Source organism: Aythya ferina (assembly GCF_964211825.1).
Source record: "Aythya ferina genome assembly, chromosome: W".
Taxonomy (NCBI): Eukaryota; Metazoa; Chordata; class Aves; order Anseriformes; family Anatidae; genus Aythya; species Aythya ferina.
In genome coordinates this window covers 15100355-15124108 of record NC_140313.1, presented here as the reverse complement: position 1 = coordinate 15124108, position 23754 = coordinate 15100355, and the positions used below count along the sequence as shown (strand labels likewise).

Genomic DNA, 23754 nt, shown 5'->3' with positions numbered 1-23754 from the left:
GGCCCAGTCCCAGAGCAATGACATCATCGGCATAAACGAAACCTGGTGGGATGAGTCCTATGACTGGTGTGTTACAATAGATGGTTACAGGCTCCTCAGGAGGGATAGGCAGGGCAGGCGAGGTGAGGGAAGGTAGTGATGTACATGAAGGAGGGGCTGAACTGTGTGGAGCTTGCAGTTGGTGATAGCAAAGCTGAGAGACTCTGGATTAAGGGATAAACAAATAAAGGAGATGTCATTCTTGTCCGAGTGATCTGTAATAGACTCCCATGACACTGATGAATTATTCTTTGAGGAACTAAGAGAGACCTAGAGATCAACTGCCCTTGTCCTTATGGGGGACTTCAACTTGCCAGACATTAACTGGGAATATCACATGGCTGACACAAGCAGGTCCAGGAGGTTCCTAAGCACCTTGATGATAACTTCTTGGTGCAGGTGCTAAGGGAGTCAACTAGGAAAGGTGCCCTCCTTGATCTGTTGCTGGAGAACAGGGAGGGTCTTGTGGGGGACATGGCAATTGGCAGCCGTCTTGGTCTTAGTGACCATGAAGTGGTTGAGTTTAAAATTTTTGGTGACAGGAGGAAAACTGCCACCAAAACTTCAGCCTTGGATATGGGGAGAGCAGACTTCAGGCTACTAAGGGAAATAGTTAGCAAGGTCCCCTGGCTTTTGAAGGTGTTAGCATCCATCAGTGCTGGTCAGTCTTTAAGCACTTCCTCCTAAAAGCACAGGATCAGGCAATTCCAAAATATCAGAAGTCAAGCAGGTTGGGCAGAAGGCCAGCTTGGCTGACCAGGGATGATCTTCAAGAGCTTAGGCAGAAAAAAAAAAATATTATATGGCTGCTGGAAACAGGGTCAGGCAACATGGTAGGACCACAGGGACACTGTTCGCCTTAGTAGGGAGAAAATTTGTGTAGCCAAAGCCCTGTTAAAGTTGATGCTGGCCAGGTCTGTTGGAGACAATAAAGGGCTTTTTAAGATATGTAAACAGAAAAAGGAGGACCGGAGAAAATGTAGCTCTGCTACTTGATAGGGATGATCACCTCACAAACAAGGACATAGGCAAAGCAGAGACATTTAATGCCTTCTTTGCCTCTGTCTTCAATGCTGATGATGGGCTTTGGGACCCAGGGTGCCCTGAGCTGGAGGACCATGATGGTGGGAATGATAAACTCCCAACCGACCCTGAACGTGTATGGGATTTACTGCTCCACCTGGATCCATACAAGTCCATGGGTCTGGATGGGATTCATCCCAGGGTGCTTAAAGAGCTGGCTGATGTCATCGCGGGACCTCTCTCAATTATTTTTCAACAGTCTTGGGAATCTGAAGAGGTCCCAGTAGACTGGAAGCTGGCAAATGTGTTGTACCAATTTTCAAGAAGGGCAAGAAAGAAGACCCTAGCAATTACAGGCCTGTCAGTCTCACGTCAGTGCCTGGTAAAATTATGAAGAAGATGATTCTTGAAGTTATTGAAGCACACCTGGGGGACAATACAGTCATTGGTCCCAGCCAACAAGGGTTCATGAGGGGTAGGTCCTGTTTGACTAACTTGATTTCTTTTTATAAGATCACCCATCTAGTCAACCAAGGGAAGCCAGTTGATGTAATCTTTTTGGATTTCAGTAAAGCTTTCAATGTGGTTTCCCATAGGATCCTACTGGACAAAATGTCTAGTATACAGCTAGACAAAAACATATGATGGGTGAGCAATTGGCTGATGGGTAGGACTCAAAGGGTTGTGGTAAATGGGGCTACATCAGGCTGGCAGCCAGTCACCAGTGGGGCCACCTAGGGCTCCATTTTAGGGCCAGTCCTCTTCAGTGTTTTTATATATGATTTGGATGTAGGACTGGAAGGGTGTGTTCAGTAAATTTGATGATACTAAACTGGGAGGAGCTGTTGACTCTGAGGGTGGAAAGGCCTTGCAGAGAGAGCTGGGTGATCACCAACCACATGAAGTTTAACAAGAGCAAGTACCAGATCCTCCACCTGAGATGGGGCAACCCTGTCTATACATACAGACTGGGTGATGAGATGCTGGAGAGCAGCCCTGCAGAGAAGGATCTGGGGGTTGTGGTTGATAGCAAGCTGAATATGAGCCAGCAGTGTGCCCTAGCAGCCAGGAGGGCCAACTGTATCCTGGGCTGCATCAAGCACAGCATTGCTAGTTGGTCGAGGGAAGTGATTGTTCCACTTCTACTCTGCGCTGGTATGGCCTCACCTCGAGTACTGTCTGCAGTTCTGGGCACCACAGTACAAAAAGGACATTAAACTGTTGGAGAGTGTCCGGAGGAGGGCTACAAAGATGGTGAAGGGCCTGGAGGGGAAAACACTTGAGGAGCAGCTGAGGGCACTAGGCCTCAGCTTTTCTTCTCCACAGCCTGGAAAAGAAAAGGCTGAGGGGAGACCTCTGGTCTACAGCTTCCTCACGAGGGGGAGTGGAGGGGCATCCTATCTCTTCTCTGTGGTGACCAGAGATAGGATGAGAGGGAATGGAGTCAAGCTGTAAACAGGGGAGGTTCAGGTTGGATATAAGGAAAAGCTCTTTACTGAGAGGGTTGTCGCACACTGGAACAGGCTTCGCAGGGATGTAGTCATGGCACCAAGCCTGTTGGAGTTCAAGAAGCGTTTGGACTGTGGGAATAGAAATGTTGTTTTAGCAGAGTTAGATTGTTCAGAGGAAAGGAATGTGGTATTGAGATATGCTTGCAGTGATAAGAAAGCTTGGCAGACCACCTTGTAAAACGTAGACAACCAGAATCCTTAGAGCAATTAGGCGGAAATCACTGTGTAAGAAACATTACCACCTCAAAGAGTATAAAAGTCAAAATAAACTTGAAATTTAACAGGCTGGCAACTGAAAGCCATGTCTTGTCTGTGGAGCATTGGATAGGTTGTGAACCTGGATTACCCACTGAGTGGGGATACGGGGGAGGGTTCTGTCATCAAAAAGTATATAAACCATGTTTTGGAACTAGTAGGCAGGCTCTCCTGCTCGTGGGGCACCTGCCATTGCAATCACAAATAAATTACTACTTCACTGAGATCTTTGCCTGAGCCTAAGTTATTGGCTACAGAGTGTTTCTCACAATTTGGGGGCTCGTCCGGGATCCAGTCACCTACTGGGGAGCTCCACCGCCGCAGCAGCAGGAAGGCATGCCCCACTGATCTCAGCGGTCCTGTGCATCGACGGTGGCGGTTCTGCGGAAAACTGACAGAGGGCCCGAGACTGGTTAAAGAGGCAGGATCTGTGAAGTAGTGGGGAAAGGAAGAAGGTAGGCACTCTGGGTTTTAAGAATTGATCCATTAACTCTGTGTACAGACCAAGGTAAGAAGTATTAAGTATTGCCTTGGGGGTTGGGTGAGACTATGTGTGATGTGTGATTGAGATGTACTTTTGTATGAAGTGAGCGTGGAGTCCTGATCCGCAGTTCTGTAGCTCCATGAGGGGCGTGGCTGGAGACAGACGAAGCATGAGGTACGGGAGAGAAAGGAAGTGTCTCAGGAAATTTGGTGTACAGCAAATCCTTGCACAGGGAAGTGCTTGGCAGTACACCAGGGAATCTGGTAAACTCATAGGTGTGCGGTATCCCTTGCATGGTAAAGTGCCTGGCAGTACACCCACATTTTCCGGAATCGGAACATTAGTGTGTGGTACCCTGCAGGAGGGAAAATTCTGTAGCAGCACCCTGACAAGAGCTAGGAAAAAGGGGAAATATGAGTTTCAGGGGACAGGGAGATATCCCTGGGGGAATGCCTACTGACTGTCCTTTAGAAAGAATGCTGAGAAACTGGAAGAATAACCCCAAAACTAAGGAAAAACATAGGAAGAACATGGTTAAATATTGTGTATCGGTCTGGACAAAAGAAACAGTTAAATGAACTGCAGTATTTTGGCCAAAATACAGGTCTGAGAGAGATTGGATATGTCAGGCCTTAAATTTGTATGTTAATGTGGTGGTTTTACTCAGGTGGGCAGCCGAGCTCCACCACAACCGCTCTCTCACTCCCCCTCTCCTCAAAGAGGAAGGGGGAGAAAATACAACACAGAGAACTCGAGGTTTGAGATGAGAAAGGTTTAATTAAAGAGAAAGGGAATGGGGAGGAAAAAAAGAAACAATCAGTCCGCGCGGAAGTACAGAGAGGGAAAAAGAAATTATTCTCTACTTCCCATCAATGAGCAGTGTTCGGCCACGTCCTGGGAAGCAGGGCCTCAAACGCGTAGTGGTTGTTCAGGAGGATCAGCCCTCTCCCCCACGAGAGCCCCCCTTTTTATTGCTGAGTGTGACATCAGGTGTTATGGGATATCCCTTTGGTTGGTTTAGGTCAGCTGCCCTGGCGATGTCCCCTCCCCATCACTTGCCCACCCCCAGCCTGCTGGCTCTTGGGGGCTTGGAAGGAGTCCTGATGCTGTGCCAGCACTAAGCAGCAATAGCCACAACACTGGAGTGATATCAGTGCTGTTCCAGCTACGAGTGCAGAGCACAGCACTGTGTGGGCTGCTGCAGGGAAAAGGTGACTCCAGCTCAGACAGACCCAACACAACTTCCACCCCTTATTCCATAACATTTGTGTCACAATCAGGTACAGTTTAGTATATAGATGTTCTCATCACCATTGTTTTCTGTCCATTGAAGCATTTATATGTCTGTACTTCCCTTTATTCCATAGGTCTTTTCCCAATGTTTTCATAAAAACTGTTGATGGTTTCAGCTTCATCTGTCAATGTGGTCACTCAGGGCAGGCGAAGTTGGTTTTCTTGACACCAGCACCAGCTTAGCTCACATCACTGTTGCACTTGCCCAGTTCCTTGCAAAGTTGACCTGTCATTGGTTCTGCAGTGTCCTCCTACAACACATAACTTGGATGGCAGATTAATTTTCTCCCACTGTTAAATCTCCTTGAGGCACACACTTGATATCCCCATCTTTCTGCATTACCCACCAGGTATACCCTGGTCCTTGGGCGAAGACAATCCCATGAGTGGGTTTGCCTTTTCCCTTGGCAGGGGCAACCCACGCCGTCTTCCCCATCCACTTTCCCACATGCACTACAGGGACTTTAGCTTCTCCCACAGTGTGTAGGGCTTTTGTTTCAGCAGGACCAGGACGGCTGTCAGACCCCCTGTTGTTAACTAGCCAAGTGGCCTCTGGTAGATTTATATCCCAATGTTTCCACGTCCCAGCACCTAATGCTCGCAGCATAGTTTTTAACAGTCCATTGTACCTCTCAACCTTCCCAGAGGCTTGTGGGTGATAAGGGATGTGATACACCCATTCAATGCCATGTCTCTTGGCCCAGGAAGTGGCCAAATTGTTTTGGAAGTTACTCCCATTGTCGGACTCGTTTACTGGATATGTTTCCAGCCACCCAGTAGTTGCTTCTACCATGGTGAGTATGTAACGTTTACCTTGGTGGGTTTGTGGCAGTGGTTGGATGCAGTCAATGTGCCAGGCCTTGCTGTATCGAAATCCAAGCCATCTCCCCCTATTCCAGGGAGACTTTACCCTCATGGCTCGTTTGATTGCAGCACAGGTCTCACACTGATGGGTAACCTAACCTGTGTAATGGCCTCAATGGTTAGGTCGACCCCTCGATCACGAGCCCATCTGTATGTGGCATCCCTCCCCAGATGTCCTGATGTTTCATGGGCCCATTGAGCTACAAACAGCTCACCCCTCACATCCCCAGTCCGGGTCCACCTGAGCTATTTCAATTTTCGAAGCTCGATCTACTTCTTCATTGTTCTGATGTTCTTCGGTAGCACGACTCTTAGGCATGTGGGCATCTACATGACGTACCTTTACAGCCAGGTTTTCTACCCGGGCAGCAATATCTTGCCACAGGGTAGCAGCCCAGATAGGTTTACCTCTGCGCTGCCAGTTGTTCTGTTTCCATTGTCACAGCCACCCCCATAGAGCATTTGCCACCATCCATGAGTCAGTGTAGAGATACAGTACCGGCCACTTTTCTCTTTCAGGAATTTCTAGGGCTAGTTGTATAGCTTTCACTTCTGCATACTGACTCTACTCACCTTCCCCTTCCATGGCCTCCACAACTTGTCGTGTGGGACTCCACACAGCAGCTTTCCACTTCCGATGGCTCCCTATCACATGGCAGGATCCGTCAGTGAACAGCACATACTGCTTTCTGTCTTCTGGCAACTCATTGTATGGTGGTGCCTCTTCAGCATGGGTTACTTCTTCTGTTGGTGCTCTGAAATCCCTGCCCTCTGGCCAGTCCATAATCTCTTCCAGGATTCCCAGGCGGTTGGGTTTCCCCATTTGAGCCTGCTGTGTAATTAATGCTACCCATTTACTCCACGTAGCGTCGGTTGCGTGATGTGTAGTGGGGATTTTCTCTTTGTACATCCAATGTAACAGAGGTAGCTGTGGGGCCAAGAGGAGTTGTGCTTCTGTACCAACAACTTCTGAAGCGGCTTGAATCCCCTCATATGCTGTATTTCCTTTTCAGTTGGGGTGTAATTGGCTTCTGATACTCGATAGCCCCGGCTCCAGAAGCCCAGAGGTCAGCCTCGAGTTTCTCCTGGGGTCTTCTGCCAGAGGCTCCAGGTGAGCCCATGCTCCCCAGCTGCAGTGTACAGTATGTTTTGCACAGCTGGCCCAGTACGGACAGGCCCAAGGGCTACTGCACGAGCTATTTCTTGTTTGAGTTGTTCAAAGGCCTGTTGTTGCTTGGGGCCCCACTCGAAAGAGTTCCTCTTTTGAGTCACTCGATATAGAGGACTCACAAGCTGACTATAGCCTGGCACATGCATTCTCCACAATCCCACAAGGCCTAGGAAAGCTTGTGTTTCTTTTTTGCTAGTTGGCAGAGACATAACTGTTATTTTGTTGATCACATCCGTCGGAATGTGGCGACGTCCATCCTGCCATTTTACCCCCAAGAACTGGATTTCCTGTGCAGGTCCCTTGACCTTATTCTGTTTAATGGCAAAGCCAGCTTTCAGGAGAATTTGAATTATTTTCTTCCTTTTCCCAAAAACTTCTTCTGCTGTGTTACCCCACACGATGATATCATCGATGTACTGCAGGTATTCAGGAGCGTTCCCCTGTTCCAGTGTCGTCTGGATCAGTCCATGGCAAATGGTAGGGCTGTGTTTCCACCCCTGGGGCAGTCGATTCCAAGTATACTGAATGCCCCTCCAAGTGAAAGTAAATTGTGACCTGCACTCTGCTGCTAGAGGGATGGAGAAAAATGCATTAGCAATATCGATTGCAGCATACCACTTGGCTGCCTTTGACTCTAGTTCGTACTGGAGTTCTAGCATGTCTGGCACTGCAGCATTTAGTGGTGGCGTGACTTCATTCAGGCCTCGATAGTCCACTGTTAGCCTCCACTCACCATTAGACTTTCACACTGCCATATAGGACTGTTAAAAAGTGAATGAGTCTTGCTGATCACTCCTTGGCTCTCCAGATGGTGAACTAACTCATGGATAGGAATCAGGGAGTCTCGGTTGGTGCGATATTGCCGCCGGTGCACAGTTGTAGTCGCAATTGGCACTTGCTGTTCTTCAATCCTCAGCAATCCTACAGCAGAAGGGTCTTGTGAGAGACCAGGCAGGGTAGACAGCTGCTTAATCTTCTCTGTGCTCAAGGCAGCTATGCCAAAAGCCCACCGGTACCCTTTTGGATCCTTGAAGTACCCTTTCCTGAGGTAGTCTATGCCGAGGATGCACGGAGCCTCTGGGCCAGTCACGATGGGGTGCTTTTGCCACTCATTCCCAGTTAGACTCACTTCAGCTTCCAATACAGTTCGCTCTTGGGATCCCCCTGTCACTCCGGAGATAGAGATGAGTTCTGCCCCTTGGTAGCCTGATGGCATTAGGGTACACTGTGCGCCTGTGTCCACTAAAGCTTTATATTTCTGCAGTTCCAGTGTGCCAGGCCATTGAATCCACACAGTCCAGTAAATCTGGTTGTCCCTCTCTTCCTGGCCAGAGGCAGGGCCCCACTAGTTCTGGTTGGAGCATCTATCAATTAATTCTTCCAAATGTGAAGCAGAAGCCTCTTCGTCAGGGTCAGGAGTAATACTATCCCTTCTACTGCCTCTGGGGGACTGCCCAACAGAAACTGGGGCAGCAATCCTCCTAGGGGCCCCCTTTGCTGCTGCTGTATCTTTCCGCAGCTCACATACCCGTGCAGCTAGGGCCGAGGTCGGTTCACCGTCCCACTTCCTCATATCTTCCCCCGGTCACGTAAATAAAACCACAAGGTACCCCGTGGTGTGCGTCCCAGATTCTCCCTTGTTTGAGCCGGAGACTGCTGGCGCTTGATGGCCGAAAGATTCTTCCGTCTAGGTGAGGAGGAAGCTATGTGTTCTAACCATTGGGACAGTCTCTCCACAGCTGAAATGCAGGCCCGTACTGGGGCAGAGAGATTTTCTTCATATTTATGAAGCTGGTTGGACACGTTATCCACAGTTGGCCCCATCCCCTCCTCCCAACCCATTGCTGCCAGTGTGCTGCCATGTGATGAGGGTGCAGCCCGTACAAACTTCCGCCACGTGGATGCTGTGCGTTGGACTTCATCAGGGTCTTTAGGTGTCTGGGCATTGCTTAAATCACTATAAAGCATCTCCAGCACAACTAATTCCCACAGGTGCTGGAGGCCCTTATCCATAGTGGTCCATTTGCCTACTTGGTATACAATATCTTCCTTGTGGGGATACCTTTCTTTCACAGCTGTTAGGAGTCACCTCCAGAGGCTGAGAACTTGTGCCTCCCAATTACTCTATCAATGAGCCTTTCTTTAGAGAGGGATCCCAGCTGCTTGGCTTCATTGCCTTCTAACTGTTGGCTATTGGCCCCAGTGTCCCTGCATCGAAGCAACCAGGTGAGGATGTGCTCACCTGGGTGACGACTGAAATCTTTTCGTATTTCTCGCGGCTCACTCAAGGATAGAGACCAAGTAGTTTCTGATTCATCTATGATTTCAGTCTCTTCTCCGTGATGTTGCCGTGATGACACTGCTTTAGAGCTGCCTGCCTTTTCCTCTTCTCCATCATCCTTAGGAGGAGCTTCTTCCCTTATTAAACGACCTGATCTGTTTCCACTGTTTTGTCTTTACTATAGGGGCGACTGATACCATAGATGGTCGGTCCTCTGGGGTGGTCACAGTGTGTGCTGTCTCATCATCAAATTCAGGAACCTCCCTATCCCCTTGAGGGTGCTGGGCAATGTTAATTGACATTTGATAGGCGTAAGCCAGACCCCAGCAGAGTGCAGCAAGCTGGTGGAGTTCTCTAGTATTGTCAGGGTCAGGGCATACATCTTTCAAACATTCTACCAGTTTTCTTGGATTTTGTACTTGTTCAGGGGTGAAATTTAGAACCATTGGAGGAGAAAGCCATGACAGGTACCTGCCCAAATCCCCCCACACACCTTGCCACCCACAAATACTTTGTCTGGGGACAGGTCCTTGGATAATATTCTTAATAAATTTCTTTACCTTGGGGAAGAAGACAAACACTAGACCTAGTAATAAGAGGATAATATCTGACCAAGGGTATCCAAGATACTGAAAGGCTGCTGTAATTAGCCCACAGGGAGAAAAGTGGAAGGCACCACCCCCGATATTATTCACAGATTGACTGCTGGGGCAAAAAAGTAGGTGTTGTAATTTTTAATATTTCCAAAAAGATAATCTCCATGAGACCAGGAGGATAACAATGCCGGGCCTGAGTACCAGACAAAACTGAAGGCCAGTATGTTACAGCACATCATGATAAAGAAACCAAGCACAGACTTCAACACTTTCTCAGATCAGATGTAAAGGAAAAAAGAGAACAGGGAATGGATTACATACAACACAGTCACATAGAAAAATATTAATTGAAAACCAAACGTTGTGACTACCAGTATGTTAGTTGTAAATACTTCAACCAATGCTATTGTTATCTCAACCCTTGAGCCCCACATTGGGCGCCAAAAAGGACTGTGGTGGTTTTACTCAGGTGGGCAGCCGAGCTCCACCACAACCGCTCTCTCACTCCCCCTCTCCTCAAAGAGGAAGGGGGAGAAAATACAACACAGAGAACTCGAGGTTTGAGATGAGAAAGGTTTAATTAAAGGGAAAGGGAATGGGGAGGAAAAAAGAAACCACAGAAACAATAAGTCCACGCGGAAGCACAGAGAGAGGGGAAAAAAAAAATATTCTCTACTTCCCATCAACGAGCAATGTTTGGCACGTCCTGGGAAGCAGGGCCTTAAAACGTGCAGTAGTTGTTCAGGAGGATCAGCCCCCTCCCCCACGAGAGCCCCCCTTTTTATTGCTGAGTGTGACATCAGGTGTTATGGGATATCCCTTTGGTTGGTTTAGGTCAGCTGCCCTGGCGATGTCCCCTCCCCATCACTTGCCCACCCCCAGCCTGCTGGCTCTTGGGGGCTTGGAAGGAGTCCTGATGCTGTGCCAGCACTAAGCAGCAATAGCCACAACACTGGAGTGATATCAGTGCTGTTCCAGCTACGAGTGCAGAGCACAGCACTGTGTGGGCTGCTGCAGGGAAAAGGTGACTCCAGCTCAGACAGACCCAACACAGTTAATAACAAATTCCCATTTTTGGAAGAAGAATCGGAGTATGCAGCTTGTTGGATATAAAGAACAAATTTGGATTTGAGCAAAAATCAAAATAAAGAGGGAAAGAAAGAGGAAGAGACAAATGATAAATGGGACCTTCTGGATAACTTACCTCTTCCTTATAACCCCCAAGCTGCAGCAGTGGCTGCTGTAGCAGTTTCTCTGAGGGAAGAGACAGGAACTGTAAGTAACATTAGCCCTGGGAACAGGAGGTACTGCAGACTTGTAAAAGAATTGGAACCATGTAAAAAAGACCTTGAGAATTTTCCACTCCCTGGTACTAATACTACTAACACTACTGAAGCTGCTATGTATCCTCTCTGTGAAGTGCCGCTGGGATCTGGACAGATAGGATATGTATTTGCCCCCCTTTCTAGCGGAGAAGTGCAAAATTTTAAAAAGGAAATGAAATCTCTGATTGAGGACCCCATTGGATTAGCAGAACAGTTAGATCAGTTTTTGGGACCCAACCTATATTGCTGGGGAGAAATTATGGCAATTCTGAATCTGCTATTCTCAGGGGAAGAACGAGGAATGATTAGAAGAGCAGCAATGCAGGAATGGGAAAAGGATCATCCTCCAGGAGATGGAGTGATTCCAGCAGAGCAAAAATTTCCAAATGTGGACCCTAATTGGGACAACAATAATGTGCAGGATAGGGTTAACATGAGAAACTTGAGAGAAATGGTAATTAGAGGAATTAGAGAGGCAGTACCTAAGTTTCAGAATTTTATTAAAGCCTTTGAGGTTCAGCAGAGTAAAGATGAAACTCAGAGTGGTTTCTTGGAAAGGCTCAGGGACAGGATGCGAAGGTATTCAGGAATGAATCCTGACGACCCCATAGCGCAGGGGCTCTTGAAGATTAATTTTGTGATGAAAGTGTGGCTGGACATACAAAGTGAACTTCAGAAATTGGAGGGGTGGAATTAACTGAACAGCCGTTAGAAAAAAATTTTGAGGGAAGCCCAGAAAGTGTATGTTAGAAGGGAAGATGAGAAACAGAAACAAAAGGCGAAAATGATGATCTCCACAGTGAATCAAGTGGTAGGATAGAAGGGGGAACCAATGGGAAAAGAATTTTTAAGAAAGACAAGGGTTAGGATGGAATGAAGAAGAAAAAGGGAATGGGAATGTAAAATCAGTGGCCACTTCCTCCACAGCCAGGACAGAGACAGGTAGTCCTGGCTATCGGGGGAGGTCCCAATCGACTGGCGGCTAGCAAATGTGACGCCCATCTACAAGAAGGGCCGGAGGGCAGACCCAGGAAACTACAGGCCTGTCAGTTTGACCTCAGTGCCAGGAAAGCTCATGGAGCAGATCCTCCTGAGTCATCATGCAGCACTTGAAGGGGAAGCAGGCGATCAGGCCCAGTCAGCATGGCTTTATGAAAGGCAGGTCATGCCTGACGAACCTGATCTCCTTCTATGACAGAGTGACGCGCTGGGTGGATGAGGGAAAGGCTGTGGATGTGGTCTACCTTGACTTCAGCAAGGCTTTTGACACCGTCTCCCACAGCATTCTCCTCAAGAAACTGGCTGCTCTTGGCTTGGACTGGCGCACGCTTCGTTGGGTTAGAAACTGGCTGGATAGCCGGGCCCAAAGAGTCGTGGTGAATGGAGCCAAGTCCAGTTGGAGGCCAGTCACTAGTGGCGTCCCCCAGGGCTCGGTGCTGGGGCCGGTCCTCTTTAATATCTTCATCGATGATCTGGACGAGGGCATCGAGTGCACCCTCAGTAAGTTCGCAGATGACACCAAGTTAGGTGCGTGTGTCGATCTGCTTGAGGGTAGGAAAGCTCTGCAGGAGGATCTGGATAGGCTGGACCGATGGGCTGAGGTCAACTGCATGAAGTTTAACAAGGCCAAGTGCCGGGTCCTGCACCTGGGGCGCAATAACCCCAAGCAGAGCTACAGGCTGGGAGAGGAATGGTTGGAAAGCTGCCAGGCAGAGAAGGACCTGGGAGTGATGGTGGACAGTCGGCTGAATATGAGCCAGCAGTGTGCTCAGGTGGCCAAGAAGGCCAACGGCATCCTGGCTTGTATTAGGAACAGCGTGACCAGCAGGGCTAGGGAGGTGATCGTCCCCCTGTACTCAGCTCTGGTGAGGCCGCACCTCGAGTACTGTGTTCAGTTTTGGGCCCCTCGCTACAAGAAGGACATCGAGGTGCTTGAGCGGGTGCAGAGAAGGGCGACGAAGCTGGTGAGGGGCCTGGAGAACAAGTCCTACGAGGAGCGGCTGAGGGAGCTGGGCTTGTTCAGCCTGGAGAAGAGGAGGCTCAGGGGCGACCTTATCGCTCTTTTTAGGTACCTCAAGGGAGGCTGTAGCGAGGTGGGGGTTGGCCTGTTCTCCCACGTGCCTGGTGACAGGACGAGGGGGAATGGGTTTAAGTTGAGCCAGGGGAGTTTTAGGCTAGATGTTAGGAAGAACTTCTTCACTGAAAGGGTTGTGAGGCACTGGAACAGGCTGCCCAGGGAAGTGGTTGAGTCACCATCCTTGGAAGTCTTCAAAAGACGTTTAGATGTAGAGCTTAGGGATATGGTTTAGTGGAGGGCTGTTAGCGTTAGGTTGGAGGTTGGACTCGATGACCTTGAGGTCTCTTCCAACCTAGAAAATTCTGTGATTCTGTACAGAAAGGATGTTTTAAATGTGGGCAAATAGGTAATTTTAAATGAGAATGCCCTGAATTGAAAAGGGAAGGGAGATTGTTTACTATCATAAACTCTTAATAGGGGGGTCAGGGGTTCTCTGAACAGTGGTCCCACTGAGAGCCCTTGATAAATTTAGAGATGGGACCTAATAAAGAAGAGGCTGTATTCTTAGTAGATACAGGAGCAGCCAGATCGTCTTTAGCTTATAAAATATCAGGACTCAATTTGACTAGTAATACTTTAAGAGTACAGGGGTAGAAGGATTTGGTATGGTGGTGTCACTTTTTGAAACTACTCAATTATACTGGGGAGCTAAAACTGTCACTGGTCAATTGTTATATGTACCTGAAGCGGGGACCAGTTTATTAGGGAGAGATTTAATAGTCAAATTAGGATTACAATTGAAGACCTGCGAAAAAGGAATAACAGTCTCAATGAAATTATTAACAGAAAATAAATCCCGTGGTATGGGTAATGGAAGGAAATTGAGGAGGGCTTAATATAACTCCCTTAAAGATAACTGTTCAAGAAGGGAGCTGAATAGTTAGAAAACGGCAGTATCCTATCTCTTGTGAAGGAAAAATGGGCCTGAAACCTATAGTGCAACCTTTAGTTAGAGATGGTCTTTTGGAGCCTTGTATGTCACCATATAACACTCCAATTTTACCAGTACGAAAGCCAGGTGGTTCGTACCGATTAGTACAAGACTGGAGAAAATTTAAGGAGATAACACGAAAGCGCCACCCTGTGGTTCCTAACCCTTATACCCTGATGAGTAAAATCTCTTATGAGCACAAATGGTTCAGTGTTATAGATTTAAAGGATGCCTTTTGGGCATGCCCACTGGATCCTGAAAGTCAGGATATTTTTTAATTTGAATGGGAAGACCCAGAAATAGGCTGTAAACAACAATATAAATGGACTGTTTTGCCTCAAGGATTCACTGAATCCTCCAGTTTGCTTGGACAAGAATTGTAAAAGATTTTAGAAACGTTTCAGATTCCAGAAGGGATGACATTGTTACAGTATGTAGATGATTTATTGATATCTGGGGTAGAAAGATCGGAGGTAAAAGAAGCCACAAACTCCTGATTTTTTTTTTAGGAGAACATGGGCTAAGGGTATCTAAAGATAAATTACAGTATGTAAAAAAAGAGGTTAGGTATTTGGGACATTTAATCTCTGAAGGCAGACAGAGAGTAAACCCTGAAAGGACTCAGGGAATTGTGCAACTTCCTCTCCCTAGAACAAAGAAGGAGTTGAGAAAATTTTGGGGTTTAATTGGATATTGCAGACTGTGGATAGAGGCATATGTGCAGAAAACAAATTATATCTCAAATTATTGTAGGAAGAACCCAATATACTGAACTGGACTAAAGAGGAAAAAAGTAATGGAAAAATTAAAAAAGACCTCATCACGGCACCAGTCTTAGCTTTTCCTGCCCTAAAGAAATCATTTTATCTTTTTATAACTGTAAGTGAGGGTGCTGCTTTGGGGGTGTTAACCCAAGAATGGGGAGATAAGAAGAAACCTGTAGCGTATTTGTCTAAATTATTAGACCCCGTGTCCTGGGGATGGCCAGAATGCATTCAGGCAGTAGCAGCAACTGCCTTATTAGTAGAAGAGAGCAGGAAATTGACCTTTGGAGGACAACTGATTGTTGTTACCCCTCACCAAGTGAAAACTATTGTCACTCAGAAAGCAGGAAGGTGGCTGACAGACTCCAGAATACTAAAATCTGAAGCTATACTAATTGAAAAGGATGATTTAACTATAACTACAGAACCTGTTTTGAATCCCGCCTCCTTCTTGTCAAAGGGAATTGAAGATCCAATAAATCACCAGACAAAGATAAGATCAGATTTACAAGAGGTGCCCTTAGAAGAAGGGTAAATATTGTTTATAGATGGATCTTCTAGGGTGGTACAAGGAAGGAGATGTAATGGTTATGCCATTATTGAAGGAACAAATGGGAATGTCGAAGAAATGGGAAAACTGCCTAGTAATTGGTCAGCTCAAACTTGTGAATTATATGCATTAAATCAAGCATTAAAGTTGTTGCAAGGGAAACAGGGAACTATATATACAGATTCACGATATGCATGTGGGGTGGTACATACATTTGGAAAAATTTGAGAAGAAAGGGGCTTAGTAAACAGCAAGGGAAAGGAATTGGTCCATGAAGAATTAATTTGACAGATTTTGGAAAATCTGTTACTACCAGAAGAGATTGCTGTGGTGCATGTGAAAGGACATCAAAAAGGAAACTCCCTAGTTGAATGGGGAAACAGAATTGCAGATGAAAAGGCTAAAGAATCAGCTTTGCAATTAGAAGTAGAAGCAAAGCTGCTTCTTGTACCTGAAATAAAACCTCCACCTGAAAAGCAAATATTCAGTGAAAAAGAGATAGAAGCCTTTAGGGAATTAGGAGCAAAGGAGTCCAAAAGACGGTGGATTCTCCGTGATGGGAGAGAAATGGTAAATAAATAATGAGGGAAATTTTAGCTGTTCTACATTAAGGAAGCGACTGGGGAGTAAGAAAATATATATGTGTAGGCATGTATACCGTAGCTAAACAGGTGTGTAATAGTTGCATAACATGCCAACGAGTGGTCCTTTATGGGTCCCTTCCAACTCGGGGTATTCTATGAAATTAGTGGCTTTTGTAGGAATTCAACTTGGTAAGAACATAGGTATTTTTATTCTAGAAGGAGCCCCATTTGCAGAAATGTATTGAATGTTCAACTGTTTTTTAAGTCCTTCATTTATATTGTCATTAACTATTAGTCTAAAATAAGCTGCAGTGGGTAATGTCATATGTCTGAGTCTAATACTGTTTGGAAAAGTGAATGCTCTAATATGTGAAAAACCTAATAGATCCTTCTATGTGTTTTTGACAGATTGGTAAAATGAGGTATGTCAGTGTTCGTGACTTTAAAGGGAAAGTCTTAATTGATATTAGAGAGTACTGGATGGATCAAGAAGGTGAAATGAAGCCGGGCAGAAAAGGTATTTTTCTGTATCTGTACATTATAAACAAAAGAGAAGTGGTTTTGTTGGCCTGAGTCTGTTTTTTCTAAATGGATCCTGCATAATTTAGAGAAACAAGGCATCAGATACAAGCAAATGTATTGTGGGAGCTATGAATGTAACCATACTTTTTCTCCTCTTAATTAACTCAATTTCTTGCCTCTAACAGAGGTCAGATTTTCTTATTTCTAATTTGTCTGAAAAGGTTTGGGTTTAGTTGAAATAAGATGTTAAATAATTTAAAACAATTGTGTTCTTCATTTTTATCAAATTTCAGATTAAAATAATAGAAACATTCCATATGACTAATTTTTTTGGGTGGGGGGATCAAGATTTTAGCTGACGTGAAAACACTTGAAGTGCTTGAGCTTTGGTACTTTGTGTCTGTCTAATCTGGAACACAGCATAAGCCTTTACACCTTTAATTTCTACTCCCATGCTTAATTTTTATGTCATCCTTTCACTGAACTGTTTGTGGAACTTTGGCCACCTGCAAGATGAGGATGCGTTGATAGTTGCAGTAGTGCTTTCCTTAATGTCATGTTGCTTCTTTAGAAAAGCTTACTTCACTCATTTTTCATATTATGTAAAGGAAAGAGGTAAGTGTGAAACATTCTGTTCTGAAGATTAAAGGTATTTATATTTTTGTGATGTATCTGGGAGCAGCGCAGTGAATAGACGTTTGGAAAGCTTCAGAATTTTCAACATCTCATAGATAACAACTGATAATAGGTTTGCATGAGCAGGATATTATGGGTACCTTACAGGAAAAATTCTTTCTTGGATGTGTTGCTGCTGTCTAACAAAAATCATGACTCTGGTGTTTAAAGACTAGTGTATCACATCAATCAAAAGCTTGAGTGGGAAGCAACAACAAAACTTGATGGGCAGGCAAAGTGATGATCTACATGATGTAGATAGAAATGTTTATCATTGTGGGAAACAGGACTGGATTTTATTAGGATAAAGTTAATAATCTGATAGCATGAGAGTTTAATGTTCCAGTGATGCGCTTACAAGCTGCTTACGTAGCTATCCTACAAACAGTATAAACAGTTGAAATTTTATAATAAACAAGGGAAAAAATCCAACAGTTATGTTATAAATGGCTCAGGATTCAAATTAGGATTAAATAAAAAAATAGGATTTATTGAAAGAATATAAAGGAATAGAGGTAAGCAAACAGCGCTGGGTGCACCGGGAGTCCCTCATATCGGGGGTTCAGTGATTCTTTCCTCTCGTGGCTGCTTGTTGAAACACTCTTTTTTATCTTCTGACAAGGCCCTTTCCAGGTTTCTGTAGCAGGATTCATCTGATAGCCACGGCTACATTCACATTTGTAGCCACCTTTCAGGTTGATACAGATTTGACTACAGTTACCAGGGTTTTGGCATTCATCAATACCTCCACAGTTTCTCTTGTTTACAAACTCAAACTCAGCTGGACAGTCACATTCATTTATGTTGCATTCCTTCAGGGGCTCATCACCCCAGTCCTTGCAGTCTCTCTGCTGGTTACACACTTTATTGATATCTATGCATTCTCCACTTCTGCACTTGAATTTGCCAGGTTCAGAGCACTGAATAACATTGTTATAGTTTGCTTCATCAGTGCCATCCAGACAGTCTCTCACACCACTGCACTGCCTACTCCCATGGACACAATTCCCATCTTCACATCTGAACTGGTCTGGTCCACAGGTCCAAGAAGGGCAGTTAATTTCATCACTTCCATCCTTGCAATAAGGATCTCTGTCACATCACCACTTCTTGTAGATACATTCACCTGAGCCGCACTGCACCTCACTCACAGAACACTTCACCGGAGGTGCAGGCTGGCAGCCACACTGCTCCAAAGATTCATCCGAGTGGTCAGAGCAGTCACCTTGACCATTGCAGACAAAGCTTTTGGAAATACATTGTCCACTACTGCATGTGAACTCTGCTGCACTACAAGTCACATTGCCACAATTCTCTTCATCTTCTCCACTGTCACAGTCTTTTTCACCATCACATTTCCATGACACTGTTCTCATATGACACAGCTCAGCACTTTCGTCAGACCCATCTTCACAATCCGGATCCCCATCACACTGCCATCTGTTTGGCACACACTGACCACTGTTGCACACAAAGTCAGATTCAGCACACATCTTCTTCACACAAGCACTCTCATCACTGCCATCTGAGCAGTCTTCACATTTTACTCTAGCACTGTCGGCAGCAGTGCACAGTCAGGCGAAGGCGAGCAGCAGGCAGAGCGCCCCGAACTGTCACCTGTGTCACTTATACTACTCCTATTACCCATGCTGTTAGTGTCAGTGGCATCCTCCTTTTCTTTTTGCCACTGACCATTCACCACAACTGGATGAGACACATGATTACTAGTTAGGAAAGAGAGTGTAACGTCTGCTATACGGCTGCAGGCAGTGCCAGCTGCAACCTTAGGTTTGTGAAAGAGCCTGCCCGTGGTCATTTGGCAGTGTAATCTGCGTCTCTGCACTCCTGCCCCGCAATAGAGCTAAGTCGTCATTAGTAATAGTTATAACACCGATCTGGGGACGAATAGTCTTTTTTGCATTGCAAGATAAACCTTTTATAAAAAGAATGCTAGAGTGAAGCAGCACAGCCGCTGCTGCCGCTGCCTCCATGGTTACGTCAGACAGGCTGCAGGGTCCTGATGTCCGCCCCTCTGCTCTGTGCCGACTCGCCTCACAGTGAGAGTCGACTGCCGGTGTCCACTGACGCCTCTGGTCTCCCGTAGCAACTCGATCTCGGATGTTCCGCAATTACTTCAATTTCCCCGCATTTTGCAGCTTCTGTCAGGTCTATTCTGTGTCTCTCAGAGCCGTCCGTGGCTCTGCAGCGTCTCTCAGGGCTCTCTCCGTCCAGCGGTAGTCCCTCCGTAGTTTCTCTGGTCTCCCAGCGCCGGTCCAGGTCTCGGCCTGTGCGGGCCTCATATGTTGCAGGAAGCACAGGCGAAAGCACCAGTAGAGTCAGATCATGCTCCTGCCTTTTTCTTGTCACAGTCAAAACATTTAAGAGCAAAAATAGGATACACAAGATACACCGGGCCCATATATTAGGCACCACCACTCAAAACTTGGATAAAACAGCACTTCTTTTCAGTCTGTCAAGCACTTCGTTCATCTCTGCCCACTCCCCTTGCGGAGAGTATGGAACCATGGATCGGAACTCTGCACTCGCTTTGCAACAACGCTACGTCTCACTCACACAGCACAATCGCACACGGAGGCCTCCAGCACATCTCATTCATACCACAAGAATATAATTTAGAATGATAACCAACCAAATAAGTATTGTCTCTGACTGTGTTCTTTGTGAAGTGACTTGTAACACTTTGTTTCAAACCCTTACATTTACACAAATACTTTCAACACAAAATACATACAATATGCAAATATTACAATATACAAAATGTCAACACAAAATACATACATAAAAACACATACAATTATTAACACTCCAGTTAGTATCCCTCCAGCAGCTGAAAACATACCATTTGTCTGCAGTTTCAGGAGATCTTTGCTCCTGTGGTGAGCAGCTGAGAGTGGAGTCCCCTCCGAGCAAAACACTCAGGGTGCACCTAGGGGTGTCCACGCTACAGCCGATCCCACAGCCGAGCAGAGTGTCTCCTGCCTGGCTCACCAAAATGACTCACAGAAAGCTGACTCCACAATCAGTAAGATTGTAAAGTAGGTATGTTTACTCAGTTCCATGCAGCACGGGGTGGGTAGTCCCACCAGAGTCGTGCACGCCTAACGTGGCAAATTGCTCTAGTAAAGAGTTACATATACATGAACATTCCTATACATATACATATTCCTAACCTGTCCCTTTGTGAACAGTCGTCCTTATCTCAGACCCATTGATTAAAGTCCGAACTGTGAGGTTGTTTTTGATCTGGTTCTCGGGGTCTGAGAGGCTCCTGTTATCTGGTGGTATAAGTGCAGCACAGGCACAAATGTAGCACATATTCATTCTTAATCAATTGCTCTCTAATTTCTAATTCCAATGTTTCAGCTTGCTCTTTTCCCGATCCACGGGTATTCTACTATTAATGTTCAAAGCCTGACAGACCCCGTCCTCCGTGGATCAAAATACATGGGGTCTTAAGGGTTCTTTTGGTCATTCTATCATAAAATACTGGATCATTTTCAATTTACTCTTTAATTTTCTGGGGCCCCTATTGTTCCAATTTCTAATCATTATTCATAATGGACTTTTTGGTCATATATCTGGTAATTTGCTCCCTTTCTGGTCCTTGGTCTTTGATTTTATCTGACCCATCCGGGAATTTTACTAGTGGCAATTCCCACAGCCCTTGGTTGCCCCCAGTGAGAGTGTCTTGCAGGGGGTTTAGGACCTATCACCCACCCACGTATCACTCCATTCACCAGCCCCCCCCCGACAGGAGATTAGAACCAGTGAGAAAACAAAAAGACTTCTACGCAGACTTTAGAAGCCTCAGTTACACTCTCACACACAAACACGGGCAACCGTACCTTTACCCAACCGGACAGTATTTTACAAATCAGTCGTCTTCGTCCAGAGTCCAACCGGACGGTATCCACAAGCGTCTTCGTCTGGGATCGAACCAGACGGTATCCAAACGACTGTCGTCTTCGTCCGGTCTGATCCCGGACACCGGAATCCAACCAGACGGTATCCAAACGACCCTGTCGTCTTCGTCCGGATCTTCGCGTGCAGAATTACGGGCAAAAAACAGCCGGCAAGGGAGCTCAAAAAAAAATCAAATTCTTTGCTTACCTTTATTCAGGTTCAGGATGGCATTAGTCCTGATCTGACTCAAACAGGAGCCACCAAATGGTGGGGCGCCTCTCCTAGAGTAAATCAGAATTCAGGAACTATAGCCATCCCGGACGAGCCCACAAATTGTTATAAATGGCTCAGGATTCAAATTAGGATTAAATAAAAAAATAGGATTTATTGAAAGAATATAAAGGAATAGAGGTAAGCAAACAGCGCTGGGTGCACCGGGAGTCTCCGCTCCACCAGGACGCACACCAGTTACATCAAGCAGCTGATTTTTATGCTCCTAGACTAATACGTATTCATTACTACTTCTAAAAAAAATAGATTATTAAAATTAGCTTCCGGGGTGCAGTCCCTCCTACTGGAGCATGCGCAGTCTCCTCTGGGGTCTCTTCTGGGGGTCTCTAGGGGTCTTTCATGCTGAAGGCTCGTAGTCTTCCTCTCCCCCTTTGTACTTACTGGGCACCATGCCAAGTTTATAGAACATCCTCTTCAAGTCTTGTCTCCCAGCCGTCCTTCAGCTTCTTTCTCCTTCCTCTTTATCTCTCGCCCCCCCCTAACCAGATACCAAAGATCCACATAGTATCCCATAACAGTCACTAGTTGTTATCAATTGTTCTGAAACTCCCAGACACACGGGTAATTAAAACATTCTTCCCCAGCCATTCACAGACACATCTATAGCAGTGTTAGAAATAGAAGTCCGGAATAACAAAAGCAAACAGGTTCATAAATTTAAGAAGTGATAAATTGACTAGAATGAGGGGGAGACTGGGACACACTGCAGCTGTGGTTCAAGAATTGAATTGCCAGTGCAGGGCCCAGAGGCAGACAGGATTCAAACAGAATTGTTCTTTATGGACACGAATTGTTAAAACATTCCTCACAAGTTAGGAATTGCTTTGTCATATACCATGACAATATACCTTTATGTATGACAATATACCTTTATTTCATATAGCAGTTCTAAACTTCATGCCTGCATACAGTTCATATTGTATGTTGTTCAGGGGCAACTTGATGACATTTGGTCCCCCAATAATGGTTAGCATGCCTGACCAAACTGTTTTCAAAACACATCTTCCACCTAAAGACTAGTGGGAGAACTCGTTAGAAAAAGTAACAGTGCAGACTTCTTGCTGCTCAAAATAACAGTACTCTGATAAAGCACTAGTAGTAGAAGGGGGGGGGGGGTGATGAGCCCCAAAAGTGGAATTCATAGTTTTACCTGTTTTCAGGTCCTGCTCCACCTACAGGGAGAAAGCAATGAAAGAAGCCTGATCACTGAGGGGGGGAGAAAGGGGGTAAATAGTAGAAGAGCCTGGCTGGAGAGGGTGAGAGGTAGGCCTATGAGCCTCTACTTACATAGAGTTGGCATAGAGATTAGTAGGGGAAGAAGGAGGAGGCTAATACACAATGGAAATGTGTGCCTGGACTGGAGCTTGAGGAAGTAAAAATTCAGAACTGAGGAGATGAGTTGTGGGGTACTGAGTGGTTGATTGAATGTCACAAGAATCTGTAGTGATATTCCATGTTGGTTTGAGTGCTAGGGAATAGAATAAAGCTTCTCTAAAATATTACTTATAGCATACGATATTCACAGTGCTTTAAGAAAGAATTCCACAGGTTTTCACAAGAAAAGAAAACAACACAGAATTATAGTATATCGAAAATACTTAGTTCAGTCCACAGAGGTATTTGGCTTTTAGCAGCCAACTGAAATAGAATTGGTTTCCTACATCTCACCTCATTTTGTGCTGCCCCCTATCAGGGCAAGAGCTCTTTCACTTCCTGCATTTAGCAAAACACTTGTGAATGAATGTTGTATTGTACCCATTTTCTTTGTAAGGTAAACTTGTCCAGAGATGGGCTAAAGGTCTAAACTGAAGTGTTCTGAGTAGTTTAACTCTGCAGCTGAGACTTATTACACTTGATGTAGCTCAAACATTAATAGTTGTGACAGTCTTTGTGTATGAAATCAGTCTTGGTTGTAAATATGCAAGATGCTGAATTACAATTTTCTTATTGTACTAAGTGTTTGTTTCTAATACATTTCAGGTATTTCTTTAAATCCAGAACAGTGGAACCAGCTGAAGGAACAGATTTCTGATATTGATGATGCAGTAAGAAAACTTTAAAGATAGCCATACAGAAATCTTTATCATTTCAGTTGTTTTAAGCAGTCTTTTTACATTGGATTTTGTTTTCTAAAATAGTGTTTTCAAAGCTATTGTATATTTGGTTTGTAAAACAATTTGTAAGATGAATACTTTTTTTTTATGTGCATTTAAAGTGTATTCTGAGTGAGGCTATTTGTGTATACTTTACTAAAAGGAAATGTGTTGCTTTTACCTCATGGTGTAAAATAAATCAAGTAATGGTTAAAACGTAGCTGTTACGGCCTTTTGATTGAAGATGTTTGCTGGTAAGGCCACCTATTGGCTTTAGGCTTTGTTTCAGTTCAGTTGTTTGTTTTCTAAGGAGAATTTTAAAACATCTTTATTTAAATAGTTTTTCTTTCATACGCTTTGGTATTGTCCTCAACTTTCTGCATTAAAACTTGATACAAACAGTGAATACCTGGTAAAACACATTTTTGTAGATAATTTTAAATACTGTATTTGCTAATTTTCCCTATTTATTCATATGTAAACAGTCCTGAGTATATAGAC

The 23754-nt window shown here is 45.2% G+C and overlaps 1 protein-coding gene across 1 annotated transcript in view; it reads left to right on the top strand.

Annotated features, from left to right (window-relative positions):
- Nucleotides 1-23473, top strand: part of LOC311426365 (activated RNA polymerase II transcriptional coactivator p15-like) — a 33954-nt gene extending 10481 nt beyond the window's left edge. The window contains exons 4-5 of the mRNA XM_084502824.1: nucleotides 16157-16265; nucleotides 23141-23473. Coding sequence (XP_084358950.1) covers nucleotides 16157-16265; nucleotides 23141-23220 — 189 coding nt within the window. The 3' untranslated portion in view covers nucleotides 23221-23473. The remainder of the gene's footprint in view (nucleotides 1-16156; nucleotides 16266-23140) is intronic.
- The last annotated feature ends 281 nt before the right edge of the window (nucleotides 23474-23754 follow it).